Source organism: Poecilia mexicana, unplaced genomic scaffold (genome assembly GCF_051168715.1).
Source record: "Poecilia mexicana isolate PSO_F unplaced genomic scaffold, ASM5116871v1 scaffold_19, whole genome shotgun sequence".
Classification (NCBI taxonomy): domain Eukaryota; kingdom Metazoa; phylum Chordata; class Actinopteri; order Cyprinodontiformes; family Poeciliidae; genus Poecilia; species Poecilia mexicana.
The window spans coordinates 22,477,464-22,499,490 of NW_028263388.1; the positions used below are offsets into that span (position 1 = coordinate 22,477,464).

The 22,027-nt window shown below is 40.6% G+C and overlaps 1 protein-coding gene across 1 annotated transcript in view; it reads left to right on the forward strand.

Annotated features, from left to right (window-relative positions):
• Nucleotides 1-22,027, forward strand: part of svild (supervillin d) — a 49,219-nt gene that overhangs the window by 20,355 nt on the left and 6,837 nt on the right. Inside the window, exons 4-16 of the mRNA XM_014970566.2 lie at nucleotides 1,026-1,069; nucleotides 6,550-6,647; nucleotides 8,214-8,313; nucleotides 9,503-10,038; nucleotides 10,754-10,889; nucleotides 16,947-17,094; nucleotides 17,407-17,481; nucleotides 17,616-17,702; nucleotides 18,484-18,667; nucleotides 18,866-19,038; nucleotides 20,238-20,393; nucleotides 20,873-21,009; nucleotides 21,806-21,953. Coding sequence (XP_014826052.2) covers nucleotides 1,026-1,069; nucleotides 6,550-6,647; nucleotides 8,214-8,313; nucleotides 9,503-10,038; nucleotides 10,754-10,889; nucleotides 16,947-17,094; nucleotides 17,407-17,481; nucleotides 17,616-17,702; nucleotides 18,484-18,667; nucleotides 18,866-19,038; nucleotides 20,238-20,393; nucleotides 20,873-21,009; nucleotides 21,806-21,953 — 2,022 coding nt within the window. The remainder of the gene's footprint in view (nucleotides 1-1,025; nucleotides 1,070-6,549; nucleotides 6,648-8,213; nucleotides 8,314-9,502; nucleotides 10,039-10,753; nucleotides 10,890-16,946; nucleotides 17,095-17,406; nucleotides 17,482-17,615; nucleotides 17,703-18,483; nucleotides 18,668-18,865; nucleotides 19,039-20,237; nucleotides 20,394-20,872; nucleotides 21,010-21,805; nucleotides 21,954-22,027) is intronic.

The following is a 22,027-nucleotide window of genomic DNA, read 5'->3' on the forward strand; positions in this document are numbered from 1 at the left end:
CTCTAAGAGGGCCATCTTGAAGGACAGATGCAAACACTTACTGAATTGTCTGTTAACCTTAGTGGGAGTTTTTCCATTGCTTTGGTTTTCTTTTCTCCCTCTCCCTCCAGCTTTGGCCTTGAATCACTGATGATCTAAAAGGAAAACACTGGATTCAAGTCAAAACTATGAGTGCAGTTTGAGTGGAGTCACCATTCTGCAATGCTTAATGTTTCCTCATTTGAAGTAAATCATGCTACGCTCCGAACAGCAGGGGAGCTGGGAAGCATAAATCAGAACGTGGAGGGTTTTTCCTCTTTCATTCGAAACTCGTAGTTTTTCAGAGGCAAGCCATTATTTTGGTTAAAAAAAGACAATAAAAACAGATTTAAAGAGAGAGAATGGATGGAATTGTGGTGAATTAAGAAATTAATGGTGTGTTTGAAGATAGTTAAATATAATGGATTCCTCATGTTCGTCTTAGGAGATGATAATCTCGGTGCTGGTTTTCATCAAGTAGCTCACATGAGACCTGATTCTACCTTTCCCCTCAACAGATGCCTGAGCACAGAGGGAATCTGTTCCTCTGCATGGAAAAATCTGATATTATTAATATTGTTATTACTATAATGAGCTGTTGAGTCATCATTGACTTGTAAAACTGAACATGAGGCCAAGTTTTCCATTTGCCGTTTTCAGCTTAAGACGCTGAAGTTAACACTGTTGACAACGTTACTGTTTACATTTTTCAGGATGTTGTCCCCATGTTGTCCCTTGTGAGGACAGCTTCCACTTCGACCCATAAAAATCTGCAAGCATTTCTCTGTGCAAGTCATTATGTGGAGAACGAAGCCAATTTATGACAAACCAGTTTGGAAAGGATTGCATTTTATATATATATATATTTCAGAGTGACATTTGCATGCAGGGGTGTTTCAACTAACCACAACTAATCATAATCAAACTTTTTTTCTCTGACTTATAGGTTATTGTTTGAGAATCATAATCCTCATTGTAAACTTAATACTTGCTTGTGTCCTTTTCAGCTGAGAAGGCTTCAGATTCTGCAGCCAAGATGTCAAATTTTAAGGTAAGGATCCATTCGTTCATCCATCCTTATCCTGCACCCGCCCATCCCTAAAGAGTGCACACTCCACACAGGTTGCCATTCCATCACAGGGCAAAACGGAGAGAGGCAGGACCAGCAATCATACCTAGAGGCAATTTAAAATAACTAATTCGCCTAACAGATGGGTTTATGGACTGTGGGATGAAGACGATGTTCCCACGGGGAACCTTCACCATGGCTTCTACTTGCTCAAGTCAAACTAGTTTGTCTGTGGAAGTAGCTCACCTAGCTGGGCCTCATAGATATTAAAAAAAAAAGCTGGAAATGGCTAGCTTAGAAACCGACCCTTATCTTCTCCCTCCGTGTTGATTTGATCAAGTCAGTCACTTTGCCCGAAGTCACGCCACATGATTTGTCATTATGTCATAAACAGCATCTTACTTACGAAGTATGACAGTTAAAATCAGTTGCCATCGTCTGTCTTCATCAAAAGGGTTTGGTTTGGTTTGCGTCCTTCTCTGTTTGTACAGCCAACCATGTTTCATCTTATGACCATTTTTCCAACAACAGTTATTAGAAGCTCAATGTTTTAGTTTGCCTCTGTTTCATTTCGGCTGCAGGGTGCTGCATTTGTTAGCATTGTTGTTTTTCAGTAAGAAGATCCCAAGTTTAAATCTTGATGTCAGGTCAATTAGGACCTTTGACTTTTTTTATGCTTATTTTTTTGTACCATCATTTCATACATCTGCCGTAATTTTTCATCCCTTCTCTGCTTTCTTTTACCTTGATTATGGTTCTGATTTTCCATCTCTGCATCTTTGATGAAACCAAAGTAAATCGAAACATCCTCATAATGGGTGGCACCCAGTGATGTATGATCAGCACAAAATGTCCTTTGGCAAATGAGTTTGTTTTGTTCTTGGAAAACTGGAATATGGTACAATGGAAAACACAAAAGTATTAAATTGGAAAGTAGTTATGGAAGCAATTACATGTTTATTGGCTGCTCTAAACTGCCCCAGTTTGCCTTCTGTGGTCTCCTGCCTCTCATCAGTTAGCTGCTAGAGATAAGCACCGACCCCACAGGGAATCTGCAGGGATGGTCATTAGAAATGGACCTTTTCCTCCTGTTAAGGTTCTCCGATTATAGTAATAAACACATGTTTGGATTTGTCCTGGAAGGGGTTAAAAAATGTCAAATTACTGTTATTACAGCTCAGTCAGGGTATGTTCTTCTACTGTAGAGTAACATTTTAATTTCAAGGTAATCTAAGCACATTTTTGTCAGCGTTTTGCATACAGCAAACTGTTTCAGACTATCATGCACCTGAAAGAAAGTAACTCAGGTCGGTGTGAATCCATAGAAAGATTAGAAACAATTCATCACTTACTTATTCAAAACCTCTAAATATGAACCTTTTTCAGCATCGAATAGTCAGTCGACTCGGTGTCGCCTCCTCACCTTTACATTCATCACTGGACAATAATTGCAGAGTTCTTTTTGAATGACTTCCACCTGTCTTGGTTTTTCTTGTTTATACATTTGAATGGCTCACGTCTTTCTGAGTTGTCCTTCTATGTTGCTAGTATTTAAGTATGGAAAACCCCAAAGCCATCAAACTGACAGGATAAATTCAAGCTCCAAAAACCTGAACACGCAGATTTGTGGGTGATGTCACACACTGTGCCTGTGTTTAGTTCTTTCCATTTCACTTGGTGCTTTACTCCCAGCTTTTTCCAGAGCAGCTGTTGCACACTTCAGCTCTTCTCTGGAAGCTCAGCTCCATTAATAACAAATTGAGCCATTTCTTAGCACACCGAACACTCTTGCACCTGGTTGCAAATCTGGCCAAATTCATGACTTCAGCATGCACAGTCTATGGAGAGATTAAAGCAGTTGTGGGAAGATTTTTTTTTTCTTCATGCTAAAAGATGATCTATGGAACAACATTTTAAAATGTCCCAAATCCTGGGGGAGATCTGCACATATGAGTTTAAAAAAATGAACTATGGACCCATATGTGGTTTTCCCAGGCTGCTTAGGTTTCAGAAGTGGTTTGGTTTCATGATGTTTGATGTAAATAGCTGTTCTAATTTGGCGATTACAGACCAGCAGCAGAGCCAATGTTGGCCAAGTAAACCCAGATGGTAGCAAGTTGCTCCAACAAACAAACTTTGTGGGAAAGCAGGTTCCTATCGTACTCGCAATGCTCCATCCCATCAGTGATTTTCCCTGATATGTTATTTCACAGTGTCTCATTTGATGGTTAACTGTATTGAAAGCTGCCATTTGTCTGTCTTCACTATTCTCTGGTCGTTTATGCCTCCTCCACAGTTTCTATTGAAAAGTCGGTCAGTGTTTAAGTCAGAGAAGATGGCATCAGAGTTGAGTTTCAGTTTATCAACCTTTTAGCATAAATGCAAACAGAAAAAATACATTTCTGGAAAGAAAATTAACTCGCTTATAAATGGATTTTCCTCAGTGAAAATCTGTCTTGGAGATGATGGTAAATCCTGCTGTGTAGGAAACAACTTCCTCTCTCAGCGATCAGTGGGCAGCACTTAGCTTGTAAGAGGCTTCTCTAATTTGGGGTATTTACACAATTTTAGGTATTTTCTTCACAGCTGGAGGCCCACTTATCCTCACCAGGTCACGCCAGGGGTTTGCTAAAGTGTTTACTCTCACAGCTGCGAGCTTCACTCTCAGCATGTGTGAAAAAGACTCACTAGTAGACCTAAAAAGACAGAAACGGACAAATTCCTGTCTGTTCATTGAGTAGGTTGAATTAGTTTTGAAATCATTTTAAAAATAGTTTTTAAGAAGGTTTCTTTTATTCTGTACAGAAACGGCACAAAATTTGACCGTTATGGCAAATTATTTCAAATGATTAGTAAAACTGATACGAAACAACCCAAAGGTGCGTTATGAGTTGATGCATGGTCAGTCGTAGAGGACAGGATTTGTTGTCAATCATTTTAATTTAGCTGCAATAATCAAAAATCCTCAGCCAATTTCATTTTAATATGTAATCGAGGCCAAAAGTGTCGCCTTGACATAGAGCGGCCTTACCCATTTAAAAAGACGGTCAAACACAACCTGAGCTTTTGTGACAACCAACAGCAACATGGGATTAGTTGTTAAATTATTTTAACGAGAAAAAATTAAGAACTCAGAAAAATTTTAGGTGAAATAATCTTGTATAATTGCAACAACCCTAAAAAAGCCATAAAATGACAGAAAACATACTTCAAATAGCTGCATCATTATAGCTATTTGATGTAATACAGCAGAGCAAAAATGTAAATGTTTGACACAAAGATTCAATAGCTGCCCTTTTGCTGCAACCAGCTGTTCTCCCCAATGCTCTATTGCATTGCAAATGACTATATCATCCCTGGAAAAGAGGCATGAAACGACCAAATTTGCAGTATTAAATGAAGAGCGGTACAATGATGTGCAGCAGTTTGCAAGTTTATGTAAGGATTTTCTCATGGTTTGAGAAAATCCAACAAAATTCTAACTTTATGAGAAACCCATCAGCAGAAAACAACTTCATCCTCTTTACAAAAAGTTTACAATCTTAGCACACACGACATCTGGCCACAATTAAGTGTTTTGTGTGGAGTAAAAGAAGGAGTGCAGAGTTAGGCAGGGAACATTTCATTGGTTGAGGGAACAATGGATTCCATGAAAACGCTGAACGTTCCTGAAGGAAACGCATCACTGCTTGTTTTCAAGGGGAACAAGAGCAACTCTAGACATGCCTCAAACACACCTCAAAGCCCACAATAATCCCAGCAAGTGCATAGTTTAGCAATTCTTTGTTTCCTGAATTTAGATCTTTTAAAAGATCTACAGATGGGGTCTTCAAAGAGCCATTTACAAAGAATTAAAGTCATGTAAAAGCATTCTAGCTGAGTTTCCCTCATGATATCTAAAGTTTTTATGCCCTGGAACCCAGTAAGCATTATCTTTATGTAAATCACATCAAAGGATGATGAATGTTGCCTGACTTTCTCCTCCCCAATACCCTGCTAAGATGGTAAAGAACAGTACGGTCCCCTCATGAAAATAGAAGGCCATGCATCTTCGGAGTCTTGTACAGCGGCTTCAATCGTTTTCCAGAGGTGAGATGGACTGCGGCATCCGTCAGGATTACAACCAGCTGTTCTATAACCATAAATTCAGATATTTCAATGATGCTCCACAGCATTCCAACATACAAACTTAGAAATATACGTTTGACTCTCCACAGACAGGGCAAGGGTTTAAAATCTATGACAGTTGAAATCTGCACAAAGTATGAACAATGAGGGAGTTTAACTGAGATGACTGAAATACGATGTTGAGAAAACTCAATCGTTCCAAAATGTTTTTTGCATGCACCATCCCAAAAGGTCCACTCTGTAGATTCAGTATAATATCAAATGTTCTTCCTACTTGACCTTTTTCTGGTGCAAATGTCCACCTGGGTCTGAGATTTACCTTGATACGTGCCCTAGAAACAGAAACAGAGGAGAGTTATTACAGTTGCAGTGGTTCCTGCTAAAGGTCCCTGAAGTGAAAATGTAACCGTTGCTACATAGATGTATCTGGAGATGCACCCATCAGGTTTCTGGCTGATTTCAGTTTTCAGTTTTTCTTCAGGTGCAGCCTGCATATTCTGTTTTGTTTTTTTTTTGTTTTTTTTTTTTTAAGGATAGTGGATATGAAGGATAAACATACTGTGAGGTTTTGTAGTACAGGTAGTAGTTTTGAACCCAGCTGAGAGAAGAAATTTAAAAGATGTTTCAAGTTCATTCATTAAGGAAGGCATTCTCCTTATCTGTATGATTCGGTTGAACCGAGTTTTTAAGTTTGCTGTCCTTTTTGCATTTATTTGTATTTCTTGCTGGTGAAAACCTTTATCAGAGCTTGACGATGCAGCTGCAGCACCGGGTTATTGCGTAGCATAATCAACACTTAACGCTCAAGGAAGTTTGTCGTGTTTTAGTCCTCTGCTGAAACAGTTGGCAAAGCGCTCTGCTTACATCCTGTAGATTAACTCTCTTATCCCGTTTAAAGCCAAAGTAATTCCAAATAGGCAACTTTCTATTTTTGCTCAACAAATTCCTCAACTTTAACACTTCTGTGTTCTAAATCTGGAAACCAGTCCATTCATCTTTAGATTTTTCCTCCACCAGCTACCCGATTACCCTTCATGGAACAGACAAAAGATGGATGGATAAAAATGTGTTACAAATGCATTCGCTCAAAAATATTAGTGCATTTAATTACATTTTTATACATTTATTCCTTATGTTGAGCAGCATTCTGCTACATTCCAGCTTTGCTGGAGCACTGCAAGGGTTAACTACCATTCTTAAAAGAAGGGGTGGAGTCTTATTTATTCACTCACTTCCTTTATCGGGATATTCGTTACAGCTGGAGTAGGACTTTGACAGGATTGCTTCCATATCTTGGCCTAATCTTAATTTCCCCAACCTTTCTGTATTTGTAGGAAGCGGAGGGAGAAGTGGATGGTAGCAGCACCCAGCGCTGTGATGACAGCGCAAAGCATCAACTGATCAGCAGTGACAGAGAGGGAACTTCCACCAGGTGAGCGCTTCAGTGATTTCAGCGTGGGTAGGACTGTTTTATTTGATTTTTATCCGACCTCTTTGCTTCCTAATGGAATTTGTGAGCTGGGGCTCAGACATCACTGATAATAGACTGAAACAACTTGGAAAGCGGTGCCACCCACGCGCAGCAAACAGAGCATGCTGAATGCAGCGCAGAGGTTATTACAGATCCTATTGAATGCCTGTCAAATGTCATATGCAGCTGAAGGGATAAACCAGGCAGGTAAACCTGTAGGACTAGCCCACATGAGACTATAAATATACAAACACACAATGGTTTGCACCAAATGGAGCGAATGTTGTGCTGATAGCCAGACTGTAGTTAACAGTGCAGTTTGCAACCTTTGAGTTTTCTTTCAGTTTTTCTTTATTGTCTGCATAAAGCCTGAGTCGTCATTCATAATGTTCAGCTTCCCGCCCAATCAGGAAGCATTTGAGTTCATGTTATTGTCTCCACTTAAGACTTTGTCGCTGGTCCTGTTAGCAAACTTTAGTTACACAAAATAAGAATTTTCTCTGATTTAAAAAAAAAACAACTTTAAATAAAAATGTGGAGCTTGAGGTAATTAAAAGACAGTTCCCGGACAGGATTTGAACTGTTCTTGTATGTGGGCCAGCTGAGCTACCACTGCCTCCCACACATAACTTACAGCTGAAACACAGTTGTAAAAGAAAAATAAAACATTTTGTTTGACTTGAATTTTTTTATGTCAAAGTTTCCTTCAGGAAGATGCTGACAGTCTATTAGTCATTAACGATCTGAGTGTAATGGAGAGACAGAAATGCTGCATTGAGTGTTTGTACAAATGTGGCTCTTAGTGTAAAGCACATTGAGTGGTCAATAAAACTAGGGCTCTTTATAAATGGACCTCCATTACCTTTGACAGATTTGACTCTTATGATTATGCTGAATCAGTTTCCCATCGGTTTAGAAACGGACGCGTTGGAAACAGGATTGTGCTCTTGAACGCATCGTCTCTGACTGTCTCTTGTTGTTTTCCCAGATTGAAATGACTGATGCAGATGTTGACATAAATTTTGACTGAATTTTTTGTTTCACAGTCTTTAAATGTGGTTAAAAAATTAAAAAACCTACTGAATGCACAAAGTAAATATGCACCAGAATGTTGTCTGGCTTTGTGATGCTCTGATCTGCCAATACAAGTTTCAGCTAGTTGTGATATGAGGAAACTATAATTAACATTCAGAACATTTTGCTATGCCTTCTGCTCTGAAGGGTTGTCAATTATATGTATTAGGAGATGTAACATTAAAATGGGGTTTTATTACTATAAGAACAACTAAATAATTGTGCATTTAAATTGTGATCTATATTAATGATTAGCTTAGTTACAGTGAAACACAGCCTCTCCTATGTACACCAATGTACCATACAACTTGAATTTTATTTATTAAATTTATGTTTGCTTTTTAATGTGCTTTTTCTGTCCTCCTAAGTTTTTTGATTACTGAAATCTACATTGTTACCCCTTTCTGTGTATTCTTCCCATCAGCCTTGTGCATTATTTTCTGATAATTGCAGCCTCTCCAATGCTGATAAAGAAAAAGCAATGGAAGAGTCAACTCAGGAATCTTCCTGGAAGGAGCAGCAGGAAAATACTGCCACTACCGAGGAGAAGCAGGTCAGTTTTAATGTGAAATTTGATGTATTGTGCAGCTCTAAAGCTAAAACATTTGCTTAAGAATTGGATCACATTTTCATAAATCTATGAACTCAGCTGCAGTATTAAAGGGATCTCTGTGGGTTGTGTTTGGATGGATTGTATTTTCCTTCACTGAAAAAGACCTCATGCAAGCCAATTCCTAAATCCTTACGCACCTTGAAGTTTGGCTGGGTGTTTTTAAGGCCTGGTTTAGTTTAGATTCCTTTTTTATTTTTCCCTTTCTTTCTTTCTCACCTTTCAGTTTATAATTCATACTCTTAATGTGGAGTTACAACACAGATCCTGACTCGTTCTTTTCCATAAGCAGACATAATGTCAATACTTTGCCCAAATCTTAAACCAATTCCCACCGGTGATGATTTTAACTCCACACACACACACACACACACACACACACACACACACACACACACACATCCAGCGGCACTCTGCGCTCCAGTATTTATTAAAGACCACCAGGTTAGCATTACGCTGTCACACCCAGCCTGCTCTCACAATCTGCTTCTCCTCCTAAATCAGCACGCCCTCCCAACCTTTGGCCCGTCCGTACAATGCGTGGGGACTGTTCCAGCTGCTGTCGGCTCTCCTAAGCGATAACATACTGAGCTCACTCTGCATACGTTACTTGGTGTTGCAGTCTTAAATTCCTGATCACAGCTTTAAAGCGTTAGATATTTTTAGATGCCTCAGCCTTGCAGCTTTATTTCATGTGACATCTGTTCCCTGTTAGATTGCAAAATGTTTTTGATTTTATTCAAAAGAGAAAAAAGACTGAAATTGTACTTTTTTCAGTTGTATTACAGATTTTGTTCACAAACGTTAAGCCTTTGCAGGCCTTTAAAACAAAAAAAATATAAAAGTAAGTTTTTGAAAACATCTTCTGATATTTGTCTTTTCTTTTTAATAAATTAGCTTGTTTACATGCTGAATGGAAGCAGGAAAAGACAAAATGGCAACAAATGGGTGAGAAATGGAGCAAAGGCAGGAGCTGGCTCAGAGCTGCAAAACAAACTTTGGGGTTTTGTGGAATATACAGAAAGACAAACTGTTGAAACTTGTCGTCTTACGGAGTTATCGTCCCCAGGCGAAACGAAATTTATGTTGTTCTGACAGTTAAACCGTGTCTCTTCTTCTTCCCCTGCTGCAGCCTTTCAGTTTCCTGTCAGACAGAGCTTCTCCTCCCAGCAAGAACAGAGATGCGTCGCCCCCTCCCAGTCCGCTCAGCCAGTCTGCACCTTCGCTCCAGCGCCAAGACTCTGGGCCTCAGGGCATCAGGGGAATCCTAAAGAAGAGCCGCTCCACCAGCGTGGAGTCGGACCACAGCGAGGGCATGTCGACCGGGATGCCTTCCCGGCAAACCAGCGTCACCTTGAGCCACCCTGAGAGCGATGAGGAAGACGAGGACGACGAAGTGGAAGAAGAGGAGGATGTTGAGGAAGAGGTCAGCAGGGAGAGCGATAAAGAGGACGACTCACCAGCTGATGACATCCCGGACGGGGGCAGCTTCAGCGTGCACCGAAAGGAGAAGAACAGCGGCGGCAGCACCAGCAGCAGAGAGAGCTTTGAGGAGATGCGGAGTCCGTCGCCCGATGAGAGCCTGGAGACCACGTCGACCGTGTCCGAGGACGTCGACGAGCTGGAGAGCAGCTTGGATCAGAGTCAAGGCTCCGCGCTGAAACACAGGTCAGGATACGCGCAGACGCGCTCTTAGTGATGGAATCAAACAGGAAAATACCAGCAAATAAAACACCTGATAGTCTAGTGGAATAGTTTAGATTCGGGGCAAACATTTTAACATTTGTTACATTTTCAGCTGGTGTGGTTCATTTTCTCTCTGCATTGTGTCAAACAGTCGAAACCCAACTTGTTCCCCCCCTCGCCTCTAGTGGCGCTGCATCGTGTTGTTGAAGGAAACGACACGAAAACCTCAGAAGTAGACATGAGCACAACTCACTCCTTCACAATGTGTAGACAACAATGGAGTAGTGTCAGATTTTAGCGGTTGTAGGATTTCTCTTTTGTCGTCGGTAAAAGACCACGGACATGCTTTGGTTGTATTTACCCAGAAGGCACTCTGCTGCAGTTCAGTCTCCGGTGCGCTTGCATTCACATACGCACCAAAGTTCACTTCAACCGAACCGAGACTTCGGTTTTTAGATGGACCTGAGTTTGCAGATTGATTCACAAACGAATCAAACTTTCCAGACAAACTGATTGAGTTCTATTAAACTGGGCCTAAACCTAAACAGTTGGGAAAATTTTGATAGTTCTTTTCACTACTTTTACTTTTGACACAAAATAAGGTTTTCCAACAAGACAAGCAAAAACTGTTTGGATCAAGTTTGAAGAGCTGCGCAATAATTACGATGACGCCTTTTTTTTTTTTTTTTTTCCTCAGACTGGCTGTGTCGTCTGGCGAGGACGGTGAAAATAAAGACAGAACGAGGAAGTCCAAACCGCCGCAGGTGATCCAAACGTCACTGGCAGATCGCTTCAACCAGCTTCACGATGCTGAGACTGCCTGGAAGAAAAAGGTCAGTTCCCACACCGGCTCTATCACATCAAAATAAGCTGTTTTTATTTAAAGACAAGAATCAAATTAAATATCAAATATTTGCTGCAGATTTTCTGCTTTTTGAACATAGTTGGTAATAAAGTCGAACCAAATTTAAGTTGAACATTTTTAAACGAGATCGAAGCGCCGTCTAGGAATCTGGAAGCTGAATTGGAGTTATGGTTCAGAATCTGATTTCAGTATTCTTCATGTCTGGATATGTATAAACAAAGGAGAAATTATTAAGAGAAAATATTTCTCTTTACAGAAATTATTCAATATCCTTTCATCCCAATATTCTGTCCATTCATCCTTCATTTTGTTCTTCCTTCCATCATTATTTCCTTCTACTTGTCCTTCTTTCTTTCCTTCATCATCTTCTTTGTGAAATCTTTCCTCTTTCCTCTAGTTTTTCTTTGTCTCCTTTCTTACTCATTTTTGTCTTTCCTTGTATTCCTTCCATTTTTCCTTTCTCTCTGGAAAAGTCTGGTGTTTTTGTCTCTGAAGTAATGAGGCGCAGCCAATATATGGAAAGTGTTTGGGACTCAGAGGGTCGCAGCAGCTTTTTAAACCAAAGGATATTTTACGCGTTTGGTGGTGTGATTTTAATCATTCACATTCATTAGTTTGTTTCTGACGTGACACCGATAAAGCACATATTTATTGTTTTCTTACTCAGGCTTTGATGATAAAAGCCATATTTATTGCATTGCATCGGTTTTATGATGGCACCAAGTTTTATTTAGGGCTTCGGAGAAGTGGCAGTAATGAGCGAACCCAGCCAAACACTTCAGCCTCTGCTTGGCTATGTGCAGACGTAAGGGGCGACTTGGCTGTGGACATGTCTCTCCCTCTGCTGAATCAGCATATTTCCTCCAGCCGGCCGCTGCCAGGAGAGCATGTGGTTCAGAGCTATGGGGTTTAAGAGCGGAGATCCAGAGCTCAGCTTCCCTCCACTTGTAAAAATAAAATTCTACACCATGACCAAACACCTGAAAAGCCTCCAACCTAATGCTTCCTCCTTTGTCTGGCTTTTCTGCTCACTTGTTCCTCTCCTGTTCTCAAGGTTGGAAAAATAGATTTCTCCTCATGCCAGCGTTTTGTGTTCACCACATAATTGAATTTCTCGCCAGTATTTGTATAAACTTTCAGGTCAAACAGTTTTGTACCACGAATCCTGGATTAGTTGTGCATGCCATCATCTTATGCACCTCACACACCCTTCTCAGTGAAAATATGAGCACCTGCACAGAAGAGCTTGTAGTTGGAAAGTAAACGACACGCTATTTGTTTTTCTTTCTTTTTTTTTAACCATTCCATTCACAGAGCTCGTGTTCGCACAACGCGTTGTGCCATGTTGTGCATCTGTGTAGAGCATCTTTTGACTCGATGTCTGTGAACATCAGTGACCCCCTTTTGGGATTTCTGGTTGGAGCTCAAACTTCATCCAAATGATGAGCTAACCTCAGATCCTCTCCAAGTCTGGAAAAAGCTGCTCAACAAAATTCGACCCAGTTCCCCTCCTCTGTCACATGCTGAATTATGATGTCATATTTTATTTGTGTGGTCGCTCTTGATTATGACACATCAGCACAAATCCATAGCGTAAAAATGTGCATTTACAACCCTCGCACGCATGAGCGAGGGCCAAGCAGTTGTCCAGAAGGTCTTTAGGGCTTTTCCTTTTATTTCTGTCTGAAATTATGGCCTTTGCTTAAATATGATGTCTGCAAAGCACGGATTCGAGCACCAAAGCCATCTCTTCCTCAGCTCACACATGGTCGTTCCTGCAACGTTTTTTTTTTTTTTCTTTCTCTTTTGAGAAAACTGCTTTGTTTTTTTGAAGTTCTGGTGTTTATTTTCATTCAAGCTTACACAGTTAGATCAGATGTTTGTGCTCTTTGGTTGAAATGTGAAATGATGGAGAATAAAACATGTACGGCTGTGATTAGGTCCAGATGTTTCCTGTTAGACCTGCTGAGCCTTTTTCTGCACCCTGGTGTTGTAAAGCGATGCCTGGTTGTAAATTTGATTTAAAACGAGGCAAGTTGAGTCATGAGGAATAATTGTTAGTCATATGTTGTGATGACTGATGACATCTTTTTGTTTTGTTTTGGGGTTTTTTCACAAAAGGTCAGCAAACGACATGGAAAAAGATGCTCTGTGGCTGTAAATTAAGATCTGCCCTTGTGAAGACTTTTCAGACATGTTATAGTAAATCTATAAATAATTTGGAAATTCAGGATTTTCCTTTAAGATGTCTTTGTTTTATATACATGTAATGAGTCAACAAATCAACAAAAACAGGATCGTCTGTATAAGGCCTGCAGGATAATATTTTTTCTTTATCTGTAGCTTTTAGATCTGAAAGCTGGTTTTATATCCTTCCACTTTGAATAGAAATTATTCACTTGTGCACATTATGATTTGTTGTCCTTGCATCTCCAAACGCATATGAACATTCCCACCCCACTCACTTTGTGCTCAGCAAATGACCCACGCTTCCTGTAGACTTCCGTGTAAAATCTTGAAACCGTAATCTGCATCTTCCCCATTCTCCGCTTGTAATTTTCCTTTCTCCTTCCCTCCTTTCTTTATGTTTTTTACTCTTTTATTGCTCTCCTAGTTCCTCCTGCCCTCTGTGGCTCCTGTCTACATCTACAGACTCTGCTCCTTTCTTTGACTTTGACACCTGCCTGTCTACCTTTCCTCATTTCTCCAGGTGAGTGTGTGCACATGAAATGGTGCATGTTCCTGTTTAGCATGGGCTTGCTTACTATTAGGGATGCACTGATTGCAGTTTTCTGGCCAATTCCAATTATTTATTTGTTTATTTATTCATTTATTTGTCTGAAAAGTTGATAAATATAGCAACAAAGATGCTAAGTTGGCAACAGTGGGGTGACTGATTACTAATCATGCCCTTCTTGTCTGTCAGTCAGCCCTCTCTCATGTCAAAAGTGAAGAATATTTGTGTTTCCATTGACCATACAACTGCGCAATTTGAGATTTTGAAAATAAATTTGCTCAATAGAAACACGGCAATTCTGAAAAAAAAAACAACAACTCGTTTTTCAATTGAAAAGTTTTGGTGCTGGGATGGTGGTGTTTTTTTTGGCGGGGGGGGGATGAATCAAAATTGGTTTATTTTGAAAAGCAGCAATGAAAACACCTTTTTTGCATCAGACAAGCCACATGATCAACAAGCAGATGTTGCCACTGGTGCAAGCCACAAAGAAGAAGACAAGAAGTAGTTTGAGGATAATGGTGCAGCATTTTCATTGACGATGTTCTGCACACATTTGTAATGGAAAGGCAGCTATGGCTGATTTTCAGACTTTAGCAGAGAGCGAGAGATGATTGGTGGAAAAGATCGATTTGTCACGAATCGGCCTGTTGCCGATCTCCCAAAATGAAAGAAATCGGCACCAATTTATCGGCGCACCCCTTCTTACTATGTTGCTTTTTTTCATGCAGCATGTGTCCCAGTCAAGCCGTCTCCATTTTTATTCCTCACAGAGAAGTCAGAGCTAATTTAAATGTATCTTGCTGCTTCACAGGTGGTTTATACCTGTGTTTACGCTGAAGGCCACAGCTGGGTTAGAGGGGAAAAGCTGCAGGTTTTTGGGGGCCTCATCATCTCTGGAGTCCCGTCAGGCCAAGATATTTCCCCTCTGTGATTGACTCCAGACAGGTTTGTAGCTGTAGTTTATGACGGGACAGAAGAATGTAATAGAGCTCATGTTTAGGTAGTTGTGTATATATATATATGGTAGCATTGCTGAATGGGATTTGAAGTGTCTCTAATGTGGTGCTTTAAGCATTTCAAGTTTTATAAAATATGATGTGTTTACTTGAAGAAGCTGCTGGGTGTTTGCATACCATTAATGTCTTAATCAGTCTGTAAAAGCCTCGGCGTTCAGCTGGTCGCTCGTGATATGCATGGTTTTATTGAGGGGACAAAGAGGACTTCTATCTGCGGATATGTTGACACTTATGCTGAACCCGACTGTATATCAACCAGATGAAAAATTAACTCAATGCTGCATTGTGTTAAATATGGTTGGATCTGAACGTTTAGACGTTTAATCAAGATTTTACCTCATTCTCAAACTCCTAAGCACGGTTTCATTTTTATTACTCCTGTCACCAACGTACATATGTTACAGGGACCGGTTTTTCTCAGAATGGTAGAGGAAAATGTAAGAAAAAACCTCCAGGCTGCTCGTTAAGACACAGATGTTCAGTTTCCATCTTTTCAATAAAAAGCAGCACAAGCCTGAAAGAGGGCTTTACTCACCCGTGTCAACTCTTCTTTTTACATGCAAAGTAAACAATGAGCTCATTTTGATGCTCAGCTCCAGTGTTTTTGTAGGGCTCTGGCTCAGTAGGTCGACTCGTTTCATCCAGCCTTGGGTGAGATGCTAAAGCCCCGGCTGATAGGCAGTCAGACATGGCAGCTCTGTTTTCCATTTGTGTTTGCGAGTGTGTGGGTGTGTGTGAAGCAGAGATGGGATTGGAAACAGTTTGCAGTATATCAGGATGATCAAATGGGATTCTTTGAACTTTTCTTATGTCACCAGGGAAACATGCTTCTTTTTTTTCTGTGGTTAATTCTGTTTCTATGGTCCATGACAGGGAGTATTCAAGTTAAAAAGTTGTTGAAAGACACAAGAAACAACAGCTTCCTGTAAATGTCAGCTTTAATATCTGTCTAGTCTGTTATTAGACAAAACTACTAAATAAAGTTGTCACTTTTTGGGGGGAATCCTTTGTCTGAAAATCATCAACTCTGCATCTGCTACATTGCTGAATAGAATCCAATATACTTTTTATTTTCCTTCCAATCTTTCTGTGGAGCGACAGCAATCAGCCTCAGTGTGATGATTAAAAGATTTAAGGAACGCCAACACGTCTATTTTCCCATGCCAGGGTGCTTTTCATCACTGCTTCATCCCAACATGTTTTCCCCTTTAAAGCTGCAGACATCTGCAAATGCTTAAAATGACTGCAGAGCGTGAAGATGACGACAGTCAGGAGATCCCACAGATCATCATTCAGCCACAAAGAAAAAGGTCCTCTGGGACTGCAACTCGCTGCTTAGCTGCAGGAGTCCTGAACATTTGTTTATCTTTTACTTTAATTTCAAGTAGTTAAAGTTGACTTGGAGTCGCTCTGAAGTGAGAGAACGTGACACGTTTCATGTCAACACACAACAGCGGGAATACTTGTTGATGAATGCTCGGCAAGCCTTTTTTTCAAAAGCATTTTTCTTTTTGGGATTGCTTTCTGATGGCTCTGCTTCTGCTGTAACTTGCTGCTGAAATGAAGTCGCCAGTCACAGTGAATTACACACTCTGAGTTGCTCATTTTTACAGAAAAACGAGTGTGTGATAGAAATAGTTCTTATGTAATCTTAACATGCCGTAAATATATGTGTGTGGAGGGGGTTTATATTTACTTTAATGGCGCTGCTAAGTTACAGTGTCCTAATAAAGTTACTTTTGAACCATCGACTTTGAATGCTAGCATGACAGGAGAGCATATCACAGAGACATAATGAACTCTACATGATAAGTGCTGGAAAACCAGAGGCTCAACTTGTTCTTGCAGATATTATTCATATATTTAAATCTTTTGTCTCTGTAAAATTGCAAAACTGTTCACACCAATTTAGCTTATTCACATTTTGTCATCTTACTTGAATTATTTGAAATACACAATTAGCAAGAAAGTAAAACATTTGAAAACTGTTTTTTCTGTATTCATCCTCTTGTTGTCTGATGAACCTAAATAAAATCCAGCACAACCATTTTTGTTTATTCCATACATATAATAAAAAAAAAGACATTGACGTTTGTGGCTGTATCCTGTCAGAATCTGAATGCTTCTTTTTAAATTAAGTTTGTGTCATGCAAACACTTTTCTTGCATCCTTATCTATTAATGTGTGAGATATATTGCATGGGAATCTACCAGCGCTGGAGAAAATCGGTGTCCTCACAGAGTTCTTACTGGGTCGTATCTGAATCCAACAGAAGTCCAATGTTGATCTGGAGCCCAAGATGTCGCTGGCAGAGAGGATGAAGATCCTCAAAGACAAAGAGGAGCAGTGGAAGAGCAAAGGCAAAGGAGCAGCCAATGACTCGGTTCAGTTCACGGTGGCTGGACGAATGGCCAAGAAAGGTAGGGTGCTTTTACTTTTATTCATTTGCTGTGCGGCTGTATCCTTAAGCCTGACAGGCATATTGATGAGCAGTGTCAGGCACTGCAATTTGCTTTGCAAACATCTCTCTGAAGGAAAAATGCAAATAAAACCTTGCAGAAAACTTTCAGGAAAACGGACAAAAGCTCAGTAGAAACTCTAATCCAAACAAAGATACGAAGAAAGGCAACGCGTTACCTGAGCTACCGCAACCACCAACTGGCACAAGCTGCTAATATTGTAGCTCTTTGAAAAACCAGGAAAGGAATAACTTCCATGTCGTGTGGCTTCAGGTCTCGTGTCCAAGGACGAGCCGCCTATCATCACTCTGAAGAAGTCCAACGCCACGCCTGTGAAACCACATGAAGGTATTGTCTGGGATTCAACTGTAATGCTTTTGTTTCTTAAACCTGGTCTTAGTGGTTTAAGGAGACTGTTTATGCGCCTCAACCTGCCTGCTGACTTCACATGGACTGACTAAATCTCTCTGTCCACCGGGCAGAAATCTCCACTAGGACTGACGTCAAAGTGGAGGGAGATAAACGTCTCGACAAGTTGGAGTCCTTCCTTGACAAACTCCACAATAAAGGTACAATCTGTGCTGCTATTTACTTTAAATGTTTATTTTGACTCTGTCAACAAAGCATGAGTTCACTAACACTCTTAGGTATCAAAGCTGCTAACTAAAAAAATGAGTTTGCTAACGCTAAAGCACTACACCAAAACGGTATGTAGCGGAAGCTAATGCTAAAATCCTGACTTCAATTCAAATTATGTCTGCACTTGAAAGACTACGACCTTTAAGGTCCAGTTTAATTTTGAAACTATAATTGACATGTTCTATAATTCCTTTGGACATTGTTTTTATGTTCAAACATTGTTCTCTGCTGTCTGACTTTTATTTCTTTCCTGTGCGTCTCTTGTTTTAAATAAAGCTACTTAGAAAAAAATGGAGAAAAACGGAGGAAAGAAGAAACTTCTGCGTAAACAGCATTTCAAAATAAGAGCATGGATATTGCTGTTTAATTACTTGAAGAATTTCTCAGCCAAGTAAATTAGCAAATTTTTCCAGAAAATAATTTCACTAAATAATTTTAGTTGGCTAGCACTAAATGAAAAATTAGCCCCACTATTAGCTAACAGAGCAGCAGCTTTCTGCATGCACTGATATGAATGACTAGATATTTTTAATATATTATACAGCCCTAATTTATTTTATTTAAGAAGGCCGCATATTGCTCTTATTTTAAACTATGCTAAGTCATGAGCATTCACCAGCTAAAACAAATAAATTCCTTCTCCTACTTTACTAAGAAAATCAGTTCATTCTTCCTGTTTTCTGGCACTCTTCATGGGCTCTGTGGGATTAGGTGTGGGCAAAGCCAAGTCGTCCACCATCGAGGTGACGGCAGAGATGGAGAAAGAGGTGATGACTCTGGACGACGATGAGACGTTTGGCAACTTCTACAAACCTGTCTCCCCGTCCACTCTCCTGGAGTCCAGCGTGGCTTTGACTGAGGAAGACCTGAGTGACATCCAGGCTGATACACCAAAGTTAGTTTAAAACGATCCCATGTGTCTTTCTCTTTTGCCCTGGTGATATTTATCACCTCTGATGCGTTAGGAAATATTTGCTTCCACTTTTCCAGTTTTGCACTAACACAGTTTTGCTGTCTATAAGTGTTAAGAAAGCAAGATTGTATTTTCTATTTAATATAAATAAAATACTTCTTTGTTGCAATTCGCCTCCAGGCTGACCTCAGCGGTAGCAGAGCACAAGCGAGCGGTGCGACCAGCCAGAAGGAATCAGGGCTCCAGGAATCCCCTGCGGGCTCTCGCTGCCCGTAACGACATCCGGCAGGTTTACACCGAGCAGAGGCTTAACGTGGCGTCAGTGGAGACCAAGAGGATTCAAGTTGAGAGGAGTAAGTCTGCTCACATTTCCCTAAAGTAAATAAGATATTTACCTAGAGCAATCCGGCAAATAAGCTGGATGACAAAGCAGTGAAGACGCTCTTCTGGATTTTTCCACGTTTAGCTTCTCTTAATTTTCACATCTGTCAAACTTTCTGTGACACTACAACCAGAAAGCTCAGCTTATGAATGGGATTTTGTCTGGTAGACCAACACAATATGATGTAATTGTGAAGTGGAATAAAAGAGATTACTTTTTTTTTTTTTTTTTTTGAAATAAAAATCTGAAATGTGTGGCCTGCATTTGTTTTCAGCCTATTTTACTCCAATACACAATCCCACAGTGTAAATGCAGCTGTTCTGTGAGGACTTGGAGGTTGATTGGAGGATATTGGATACGAAGGCGCAGGCTGGTCTGTGAGCTATGGAGGATTTTAAAATAGTCATTTCACATAACATCCCATGCTTTGAGGATCTCTGAGTCCTGCTCATCTCAAAGGGAAAGAGGATGGCCCAACTACAGACATAGCAACACATTGCCGTTCACCTAAACTGGGACACAGGAGCAGCTACGTTGCTAATGTTAGCTCTGGAGGAGCTGCATATATACACAGTGAGGAGCTGCTGGGAGAACAATGACTCGAATGCAGACCACAGTTTTAGTTTATTTGACTAAAAAAAAATGTTTTCCTTCATATTTATGCTCAGGTTTGTGTTGGTCTAAAGTTTGTAATTATAGTGTGACAAAATGTTTAAAAAAAGAAAAAAAAAGCCCAAAGGATCTGACTGTACTTGTTCGCATGGAAACTGAAAACGTGTATTGTGAAAATGTTGAAGCTGGAGACAAGTTGGGTGTATTTAAAGATGATGTGGTCAGCTGCTGGACACTTTCATGCTACGTCATAGGTTGTTTGCATGTCTGCACTCTGTTGCTCTGCAGACTACTCTTGCTTCAGCTTTTCACTTGAGGATGTGGGCAGGATTACAACACGAGCGTTGTCTAATGTTGCTCACATGAACCAAGTAATACGAAAGCGTGACTCATCTCTGGCACTTTCTACTGAAGTATTGTTGATGCTTTTTAGTCATACTATGAAATAATATCTTTGCCTAAAGCGCAGAAATGACTTAATGCCTGAAAAGAGGCACTACAGTTGGTACAATATAATAATCACGTCTTTGTTTTATTTCGTTTTCTTTCCCCACAAAGTGGCGAAACATTCCAACTTGGCGGACGTGGCGTTGGCCGGGCTCGCCAGCAAGGAGAACTTTCGCAAGGTCAACCTGCGCAGCGTGAAGTCCACAGAGGTCGTGACCAACAACAGCGCCGTGCCTTTTCACAAGCTCATGCTTATTCGCATCAAAGGTCAGAAAACACAAGGGAATTCTCTGTCTCTCTGCACGATGCCAAACATTAACGGTGACCACAACTTCATAAGAAAAATGACTGGTTTATTTTGAAGAATCAAAAAGAAGTTACTTTTGTAATATGCTGGTTAAAGTTTGTTTTATTCAGTCTAGAAACATTTGTATTTTGAGAATTTGTTTGTCTTCTGTCCTTCCCTCAATCCTTTATTGTGTCTGCCCTTTTTTCTGAACTTATCTCCTTCTATGAACCCTAACCTCTTCCTTTCCCTGCCTTGTGTCCTTACTTGTACTTCGTTCCTTCCTCCCAGTGTCTAGTATCTCCCAAAAACCACATTTAAACCTCTTCCTACCACCGTAGAAATACCTACCACAAATTTATTTTGAAAATGGCCACAGACGACTGACAAATCTGTCGTTTTAAATGAAAACCGTTTCGGGACCCCTGGTTACGGAAGTGAAAGCTGCTGCCGTCCGCAGGTCGGAGGCACATCCAGGTGCGCCTGGTCGAACCGACGGCGCGCTCGCTGAACAGCGGGGACTGCTTCCTCCTCATAACCCCGAAGCACTGCTTTATGTGGAGCGGAGAATTCGCCAACGTCATTGAAAAAGCCAAGGTACGGAAGCTCACACTGAATCAAACGCTTCAGAGTTCCCCAGAAGGGGGTTTTCACAACTTCTGTTGACATGTTTAGACAGGTAGCAGTTCACCTGGTGAATCATCTCTATTAAAGAAAACAAGGTCCTGCTGTGGGAAAACCTGCTGGAACATTAAGCAAACAATAATGCTTACAAATCTCGTATTTGTTCTGTTTTTCAAGCTCCTGGATGTGACTGCTTTAGGCTTTTCAATACAATAGCAGCTATGTTCTCAGTCGCTTTATCATTTCTACAGATGTTAGAAGAACAATGCGCAAAATGTGAGAACAGTTTGACCAAAGCCTTGTTGTTTGTATTTGCAGTCTGATTCTATTTTATTGCATGCAGACGGTCTGCTGAGGAGAATGCAGCAGAGCCAGTCCAGGTGCAAAAGTCGAATGGAGCCACTAAAGGCTGTCATCAGGTTTAACATTGCACAACATAGCATGACATACGCTGTGCAGACTTTATAATAGTAGTTTGTAACTCATTCTACTGATTATGCTGCTAAACCCAGATTTCTGACTTTGAATGAAAGGCATTCTGGAGACTCTGAAGCTGCTGATAAGTTCCAGCATTTTATTTATTTTTATGGGACGCTGTAAGTCGGCGCGCAACCATTGCACAATCTGACATGCCTCAGACTGGTAGCAGACTGTCTGGCGCTAATCTAGGACAGGATTACGTCCTGCATGGAGCACTTTGAAGATACCTGCAGTAAATCCTCCATTTATGCACATATATGATGTGTTGCATGTGCTTCTTTTCGGCCAGGCATCCGAGATGGCGTCTTTTGTTCAAGCCAAGCGGGACCTTGGCTGCAAGGCTCCCCAGGTGTCCGTGCTGGAGGAAGGCATCAACACTGAAAGCAGATGGGCCAAAGAGTTCTGGAGCCTGATAGGTGGAAAGACTAAATACAGAGGTATGAAAGTTTTAGATGAGCAGAATAAGTAGACGGGTGGTCCCATTACTGACATACTACATCTGTGCGCGTGT